Raw genomic sequence first — 9,438 nt, forward strand, 5'->3', positions numbered from 1 at the left:
GTCCCCTCTCACTCTGGAAAACTTGACCCTTTCCCTCGAACTCTATCGCGTTGCTCACTCGCTGTCGTGTGCGAGATTCATTCTTCGACTCGGTGAGACAGGGACCCGTGTCTCCGCCACCCTCCTGTAACACTCTGGGCCACATTTATCTGGATTTTGGAGCCGGTATGCCTGGATTTGAAGCCCGGTGCTGCCATTTCGTAGCTTTGTGAGCTCGAGACGTAACCTGTCCGGATCTTGGTTTTCTTATTTGAAAAATGGAAATCATAAAAACATTTTCATCACAGTGTTGTTATGATGATTAAATGAATTAATTCATCTTAATACACTTAGATGGGTGTCTAACATCTAAGAGCCGTCTACTTCCTGGCTATAATTAGGGAGAGATAATGCATTGTTGTGTTGTCTGAGATCTTCAATTATGGTTTAAAATATTCATTATTCTTGGGGCCCCTGGGTGAGTGTCTGACTCATGATTTTGGCTCAGGTCACGATCCCTGGATTGTGGGACTGAGCCCCACATTAGGCTCCGTGCTGAGTGCAGAGTCTGCTTACGATTTTCTCTCTCTCTCTCCCCCCCCCCTGTGCGCCGCCTCCCTGCCCTTGCGTACGCGCTCTCTAATTTTAAAAAAGAAAGGCAAAAAATTATGCTTATTGAAACTACGAAGTGGCCTTCCTCTCCTGGCTTCCCAGGTCATAATATTCCTGCTGGATTTTCACCACGTCAGTTTTCTTTGCTGCTGTAATAAATGAGCACACGTTTAGTGGCTTAAATATATGTTTATTTCTTGCAGGTCTGGAGGTCAGGGTCTCATTCCTTTTGGAGGCTTTAGGAGAGAATCTATTCCTTGCCTTTTCAGTTTCTAGAGGTTGCCTGCATTCCTTGGCTCCTGGCCACTTCTTCTGTCTTCAAAGCCAGCAATCCTCTCTGTTTTCTGGCATCGCATGACTTCCCTTTCCCTTATAGGGACCTCCTCCCTCTTTCCCTTACAAGGACCCTTACATTACCTTGAGCCTGCCTGGATAGTGCAGGATAATCTCTCCATCTCAAGATTTTTTTCCTGCAAAGACTTTATTTATTTTTTAATTTTTGATTCTTTATTTAAAAACAATTTTTAGGGGCGCCTGGGTGGCGCAGTCGGTTGAGCGTCCGACTTCAGCCAGGTCACGATCTCGCGGTCCGTGAGTTCGAGCCCCGCGTCAGGCTCTGGGCTGATGGCTCAGAGCCTGGAGCCTGTTTCCGATTCTGTGTCTCCCTCTCTCTCTGCCCCTCCCCCGTTCATGCTCTGTCTCTCTCTGTCTGAAAAATAAATAAATGTTGAAAAAAAAATTAAAAAAAAAACAAAAACAATTTTTAATCTCTATGTTTGAGAGAGAGACAGAGCATGGGGGGGGAGGGGCAGAGAGAGGGAGACAGAGAATCCGAAGCAGCCTACAAGCTGTCGGGACAGAGCCTAACGCCGGGCTCGAACCCACAAACTGCAAGATCATGACCTGAGCTAAAGCGGACGCTTGACTGACTGAGCCACCCAGGCGCCCCAAGACTGTATTTTTTTTTTTTTTTTTAAGTAATCTCTACACCCACCGTGGGGCTTGAATTTACTACCTTGAGATCAGGGGTGGCCTGCTCTCCTGACTGAGCCCGTCAGACACCCTTCCACCTCAAGATCCTTAACGTAATCACATCTGCAAAGTTCCTTTTGCTTTGCAGCTTCTGCGGATTAGGACAGGGACATCTTTTGCGGGGACATCTTTTGCAAGCCCTTAATAAACAGGTGCTACATTATACATTTCTAATTAGTTCTTATCAAGAATGGTTAAGCCTGTTCACCGAAGTCGACATGGCTCCTTTGTTGACCTCTTCTATCAGATAGATCTTGGCTAGAGTTTGAAATGCCAAGATTTGAAATGCCAAAGCGGATTAAGAAAAGGATCCGCTCCCAAATATAGTATTGGCAAGTTTGACACCTTTGAATTAAAGAAGTGTAATCCTTGGGGTTTGGCCCCGGGGGGGGGGGGGGGAAGGCTTGTGTATTCTGTGTCAGGTTCTAATTAACAGACTCTTCTCTGTAACTTACCTGTGAATGGCTTTGTGTCTCCCACAGTGCAGTGGTTCTGGATGGGGGGGGGGGTGGTGATTCTGCTTCCCTCCCTCACCCGGAGGCTATTTTGATTGTCAATGACAGGGTGGGTGGACATTTGGTGGGCAGAGGCCAGGGATGCCGCTAAACAGCCTACAATACAGGGAACAGCCCCTCACACCCCGCTAGGAAGAACGTTCCCACCCCAAATGTCCCTAGTGTTGAGGCTGAGAAACCCTGCTTTAGTGAGTATTCCAATTTTGTCCCTTGACTATTTTTTTCCCCTTGATTATTTGATTCGTTCTGAGACAGTACCTTACAGATTACAGGAAAGGTTGTTTTAGCCAATTGAATTTAGATTTTACCGAACCATGTTTTCCTATCATTAAGCAAGTATAATTTTGTCTGTTAAAAAAAAAATAACCTATACTTTGTGATGATTCTTTTAGGAACGTCATGATATAAGACTAAAAAATATGCTGGAAATAAGAAAGCAATTCATTTTAGACTCAGCGTTTCAGCTTTTTTTTTTTTTTTTTTTTGTAACTCTTTCGTAACATTGATTTAAACAAAACATTTATTTTCCTTTCTGTGGGAGGGGAGGCTGACTACAACTGCAAATGTTTTCTCCGTGGAGGGTTTGTGAATCCTTTAATGAACTTTCCGATTTTCTGCATCAATCCGTCATGTGACTCCCCGATTTTGTAAAGGCAGCCTCTATTTTGGAGTTTTCTTGTGAGGCTATAGACTCAGTACCTGACCGAAACGCACAGGGCTGTGCGACGTCTCTCTCCGAGCCCTAAAGGACCAGGGGGAAGGACGGGCTCTCTTTCCCTGAGTGATGAAGGTGATGTTAATCCAGAACTGTGACTGACTTTTCTACTGGCAGCTGGAGTCCTGCAGCTGGGTGAAAAGCAAGCAGTCCCCTGGAGAGGGCAGTCGCAGGCAGGGATGGAGATGTTTTGCCAAGCAGCCCCAGCCAGAACGCTGGGCTCCTGCCGGGATCTTGGTCTGTCCGGACGGGTGGCCGCGACGGGTCCTTGTAGCCGCAGAGGGCTGCTCTTGCTGGTGCTTGTCCCGGTGAAATTCCACCTTCGCTTTCTCTCAAGTTTAGTTGTCAAGGGCTGCCTTAAGTCCTTTTTGAACAACGTCTTGTGTAAGTGAACGAATACGGAAATAGTATTCCTGGGGCTGGCTACACGCTACTGCATTTGAACACCTATTGAATTGCAGGCACAATATTCCCAGGACTGAGGTCCAAAAGGTAGTAAGAGCGAGTCCTTGGGCTGGAGAGGTTTCAAAACACACGAATCAAGGATTTCAGCATAATGTACGACGAGCGGCCTCGTAACCCAGTGCTATCAACGCCGGGGGGATCAGCTTAACCCAGCCAGAGGGGTAAGAAAGCCTTTCCTGAGGAGATGGCACCCGGCCTGAGTTGAAAGGAATAAATAAGAATTAGCCAGGTGAAGAAAGATAAAAAGAGTGTTCCAGGGGCGCCTGACTGCTTTAGTCGGCAGAGCGTCTGACCCTGGATCCTGGGGCTGTGACTTCTAGCCCTGTGTCCCCATGTTGAGCATACAGATTACTTAAAAAAAAAAGAAAGAAAGAAAAGAAAAAGAAAAAGGGTGTTCCAGACAGGCGGCACAGGATGTGTAAAGATCTATGGGTGGGACACATCATGACATTTGTTTTATTACTGGATCGCAACACGGAAGCCAGGGTGACTGGAGAGTTAAGTAGCGACCAAATCGAGGAAGTGCTAAAACATAAAGATGCTTTGGTATTAAAGACGTCAGTGGTATATGCAGCGGACTCATCTGGGGGTCTCGTTTTCAACAGATTCCCTGGGTCCATCTGCAGAGATTTCTCCACACCCCGCCAGCTAGTGGACCTCGTGTTGGAGTTGAGTGAATCTTGTTCCTCAGTTCAAAGCACCTTGATGTCTGTCTGGGCAAAGTTCTTCCCTTTGATGCTTGCCTGTCTGTCTTCTTACTATTTACCAATTCCCTCCCCCCTTTGCCCCTGATCCTCACTGCCATTCCACTTCAACTCTGCTCCCCTCTCTATTCGTGGATCTTTATTTGAAAAGGAATAGCGTGTTTAGAAACATACTCATTTTTTTTTCCTGAGGACACGTTCCACATTTTATTTACATTTTAAGACTAACTTTAATCTCAAAATCACATATCCGTACACCTGATTCCTTTTTTTGTTGATTTCACTTAAATGCATGGTGTGTCAAACAAAGACTGTAAACAAATATTTACCATGTCTGTTATGTGTAACACACAGGAACGGCTTTTAACAGATACTCATCGGCCTCCCCCACAACATTTTTTTTTATCATAAATACAGGTATCAAAACAACCCTGAACTTATTTTTCATATTTCTCGCAGTCAGCACCCACACCGCTTCAAAAATTAACACAATTTGTGACAAGATTCGTCGTACCTGCCACTTTAGACAATTTCAACTTGAAGCTCTTTCGCTAAGCAAGATGGATAAAGCATGCCATTTCGGTTTTTCCTTCTTGAGATTTTTTGACTTTTCAGAAACATACATGCTTCCACAGCATCTGACTCTTCTCTCCGTGCTTTCATCTTGTAAACCTGAATTCTATTTTGAGTACTCCAGGTTTATGCTTAAATGACAGTGCCTTAACAAGAGAAAAAAAATGGTGCTGCGTTTTTCCTCCTGTAAGCTGAAAACCTAATGGTGTACATATATTAAATATATTCTTACAAATGTCCAGGTCATGTTTACCCGCTGGAATTCTTTTACTTAATGTGTGGGTATTTTGCATTGTGATATTTAATCAAGACATGAACATGAGTAGAAGGCTGTTGATTTCAGACAAGTTTGAGATCCACTAAAATTAATTGTTGTATGTTTGTCCTTCTGGTGGCTGTGGAAGCTTCATATTTTCTTTGGACATCATTAGACGTCTTAGCTCTTGAAGTACAACTTTAATGCTATATGAGTTTTGCCATTTTGCTAACACTGGTATGCTCCGTGCATCCACCATGCCACTGGAATTATTAATTCCATTCATATTAATTTTGGTTACAAATCTAACTGATGGAGGAACTTCTGGGTATTTAGGTCCACATTCTACTTTCAGGTTATATATTCTGTTTTCATAATTTGTCCTTGGTGGCCCAGTAATCATGCCTGTCCACCTTGTAAGTGTCATATCTTCATCATCTTCAAGGCCCCAGCTAACCATACCATCGCCTACTCCTTTCTGTCCTTCTTCAAGTTCTTCCAACAAGTGAAAATTACAAGGAACTTTAACTCCTGGCGAGACCGCCATCTTCTCCTGCAGCCCGACACCGAAACAAACTCATTTTATTTTTTATTTATTTATTAAAAAAAAATTTTTTTTTAACGTTTTTATTTATTTTTGAGACAGAGAGAGACAGAGCATGAACGGGGAAGGGGCAGAGAGAGAGGGAGACACAGAATCGGAAACAGGCTCCAGGCTCTGAGCCATCAGCCCAGAGCCCGACGCGGGGCTCGAACTCATGGACCGCGAGATCGTGACCTGAGCTGAAGTCAGACGCTTAACCGACTGTGCCACCCAGGCGCCCCCATACTCGTTTTAAATGTACAAAATGTTACTGTGCTCCACATCAGGTCTCTTGCAATTTTTGTTCAACTCTTTGTTTTTCTACCCTTGTCACCTTGCTCTATGGTACATCCCGTTCCTTGCTTGTTTCTAAGTGCAGTATGACTGCACACATTTTGCTTATCCAAGGTATCACGGCTGATACATTGTTTTTCCAAATTCTTCCATGGCAAACAGCTCTTTGATGAGCATTCTCATTCACACCCCCTTACGGACCAAATAAACACTTTTCTGCCTCCCAAAGTCCTGATTCAATAGGTCTGAAGTGGGTCACAGATAATTTTTTAAAAATTTATTTAAGGGGCTCCCGGATGGCTCTCTCGATTAAGCATCCAACTCTTGATCCCAGCGCAGGTCACCGTCTCACGGTTAGTGAGTTCGAGGCCTGTGTCTGGCTCTGTGCTGACAGCATGGAGCCTGCTTGGGATTTTCTCTTCCCCCTCCCTCTGCCCCTCCTCAGTTCTCACTCTCTCTGAAAATAAATAAATAAACATTTAAAAAATTATTTAAAAAAATTTAAAAATTTTTTTTAAAGTAATCTGAACTCATGATCCTGACATCAAGAGTTGCGTGCTCTTCGGACTTTGTTTGGAGAAATTATATTCACTTCTTGTTTGATGCAGTTCCTAGAGAGAGATTGCCCCTGGATAAGGTATGAAGGTCAGCTTGGCTGTCTCCCCAGCTCTTTAGTGCTGCCCCAGGACAAGTAACAAAACAGTCGGAAGATCTCCCTCCCTTCAAAAAGGCAAGCTGGCGGGCCTCCAGGGCTTGGCTGTAGAGTGAGGTCAGTCCACTCCTCAGATCAGGTAAACTGAAGCAGCTTGTGAGGCAGAGCAGTTCACAAGTCGGAAGACGAAGTCCGTGTGCAGCAGAAGGCTTGAAGCTGTGCAGCTAACACACTACTTGACCTCCCTTCTGGAATGGTCTGGTGCAGGGAATGAAGTGAAAATCAATCCCACAAGCACAAAGAAGCGAAGCGGACCACTGGTGTTCAGAAACTTCTATCTTGTTGATTTTAAAGAGGCTCAAAACAACGTCCGGTCCGGAGAAAAGAGCCATGCCTAACTTTCGCAAGGATCTAAACCCCGTGTCTGAAACGAATCCGGTGTTATATGTCAAAAATACCTCAAGTGCAACACAGAAAACAGAGCCACGCACCGCCCTGTTGCGTCTTTCCCTTGAGGCACCTTGGACACCCTCTTCCACCTGCTTGAGCAGGGAGAAACAAAGAAGGAAGCATGGGGGAGAGAACATTGTATTTCCCATCTCGGAAGTATTATCCATCCATGCCTCTGACGATATGTAAACAGATTCTGTGCATGAAATTCCTCAGAACACAATGACTCCCTCTCCTTGTATATTACATAAGTATGTACACTTCTTTAGTACGATTCAAGTGGAAACGTTCCTCTGCACGGAGCTGAGGCTTCTGCCTCTTCAAGGTAAGCCCCGGGGGAGATTTCGGTGGTGCATGCACTCTAGGGAGTGTTGAGCAACTAGCTCTTGCCTAACACAGCCCCAAGGAGGAGTATCAGCGCCCCCACCAGGGGAAAATAGGAGATGCAATGAGTAAACAAACAACTGATAATTTCTTAGGTATGCTACATGCTTCTCTGACTGCTGCCCTTGCTCACGGCCTGGAATATATCCGCCCTCTATCCTCTTCCTTCTAATCTCCAGCTTGAAATTCTCCACGGCCCAGCTGATAGAGGTTTCTTCCGTGAAGTCTTACTTGATTCTTCCCATCCCCGTCCCCATCCTGATTTACCAACTGGAATCCTTCTCTATCTGGCTCTGTCTCTCTCTCTTTTTTAATATTTCCTTATTTTTGAGAGAGAGGGAGCGTGAGAGTGCAGGGGGGGCAGACAGAGAGGGGTACAGAGGATCCGAAGTGGGCTCTGTGTGGACAGCAGCGAGCCCAAGGTAGAGCCAAACTCAAAAACCGTGAGATCGTGACCCGCGCCGAAGTTGGATGCTCAACTGACTGAGCCACCCAGGCGACCCTGTGTCTGGCGTTTGGTGCCGTTATTTGTGTCTCTAATAGAAAGCCTGTGCCTTTCACTTTGGGGGGGAACATTTTTTTATTGCGGTAAAATATACGTAACATGAAATTTACCCTTTTAACCGTTTTTAGGTGGACAGTTCGGTGGCGTTACGTGCATTCACAACAGCCATCACCACTTTCCATTTCCAGAACTTTTTCATCATCCCACACGGAAACTCTGTACCCATAAAACAATAACCACCACCCTCTACCCTTGGTCACCTCTATTCTACTTTCTACCTTTATGAATTTGCTTATCCCCGATACCTCGTAGAAGTGAAATCATACAAATTTTTTTCCCCGTATCTGGCTTATTTACTTAGTATACTGCATTCAAGGTGCATCCGTGTTGTAGCATGTGTCAGAATTTCCTTCTTTTTTAAGGCTGAGTAGTATTCCATTGTATGTGGATGTCAAATTTTTATTTATTTGGTTATGTAAGTAAGCTTTATGCCCAGCGTGAGGCTCAAATACTCACAACCCCAAGATCAGGAGTCGACATGCTCCACTGACTGAGCCAGCCAGGGACCGCTTGTGTTTATCACATTTCGTTTATCCATTCATCTGTTGATGGATGTTTGGGTTGTTTCCACCTTTTGGCTGTTGTGAACAAAGCTGCTATGAACACGGCTGTGCAAATCTATCTGAGTCCCTGCTTTTAATTCTTTTGGGTGTATACTCAGAAGTAGGATGGCTGGATCGTAGGGTACTTACTTCCATGTTTAGCTTTTTGAGCAAGCGTCCTTCATTTTTTAGCCTACGTAGACAAAGGGAAAAAACAAGAGCCTGACTAATAATGTCTGTGATACCTGGCTAGAGCTCCCGGCTAACTTCCTGGAGTTCTATCTCCTGAGAATTCAGTCTGGTCGATCCAATCCAAACCCTTGCTGCTCTGAGCAGCGCATCTACTCCAAGAGGGGGGTGGGGGGGGGGGACTCCGAGCAGAGGGGCATTTTATCACGTCTTCGGTAGCGTGATTCTCACCCCAGACCTCTGCTATTTTGTCTTCTCTGACTCTTGGGTGACCTTGCATTTGTGGTATAGGGCTGCTTTTTTAGTTTCAACTGTTGATTTGTTCCCCTATTCCCAATGAGGAACACAGCACTTTCTGAAGAGGACGATACATCCTACCTTCCCCACCTGCAGTCCCCACTTTATATGTTCTCTTTCAGCTGCCGCTGAGTAATTGACCGTTGAACATTAACAGTTTGCCAGTTGCACCATAGGTAGCCTTGCTGGGCCCAAGACGGCTGACGTTCACCAATCTGGCCCTTCTCTAGGCTGGGCACACAGCTAAACCGAATTTCTCAGCCACCCTTGCATCTAAGAGCGAGGCCGTAACTGAGTTCTGGTCCGTGGAATTCGGATAGAATGGATGTATGCCGCTTCTAGGCATAACCTACGTATCATTCCACATAATGGTCTGTGTGTACCTCTCGTCAGCTGTTGGCTAGATGGCCCCAGAGGTACCGAAGCCACAGAAAGAAAGCACCGAGTCCCTGAGTCATCATTTGGAGGACAGCCGTCCGGGAGAGCTGCTCCGACAAGAATGTCCACTAGCCCTTGCAGGGAAGAAGAAAGACACCTGTGACTGCGTGAAGCCACTGAGATCACCTACTCTGAATACATTTGCATTTCCACTTTGACGACTCCACTTAACAAAGACCTAGACGAAGACCAT

The 9,438-nt window shown here is 45.3% G+C and overlaps 1 protein-coding gene across 1 annotated transcript; it reads right to left on the reverse strand.

Annotated features, from left to right (window-relative positions):
* Window positions 1-4,931: 4,931 nt before the first annotated feature.
* On the reverse strand, window positions 4,932-5,417 carry LOC121026070 (ubiquitin-conjugating enzyme E2 variant 2-like). Its single transcript, XM_040468888.1, has one exon. The coding sequence runs from the start codon at window positions 5,396-5,398 to the stop codon at window positions 4,961-4,963; it is 438 nt and encodes a 145-aa protein (XP_040324822.1). The 5' UTR covers window positions 5,399-5,417; the 3' UTR covers window positions 4,932-4,960.
* Between the last annotated feature and the right edge of the window lie 4,021 nt (window positions 5,418-9,438).

This window comes from Herpailurus yagouaroundi, unplaced genomic scaffold, assembly GCF_014898765.1.
Source record: "Herpailurus yagouaroundi ecotype Mexico unplaced genomic scaffold, PumYag 67793, whole genome shotgun sequence".
Taxonomy (NCBI): domain Eukaryota; kingdom Metazoa; phylum Chordata; class Mammalia; order Carnivora; family Felidae; genus Herpailurus; species Herpailurus yagouaroundi.

Bases quoted from the DNA above. Each gene is read 5' to 3' on its own strand.
- LOC121026070 (XM_040468888.1), bottom strand. From the start codon at position 5,398: ATGGCGGTCTCGCCAGGAGTTAAAGTTCCTTGTAATTTTCACTTGTTG.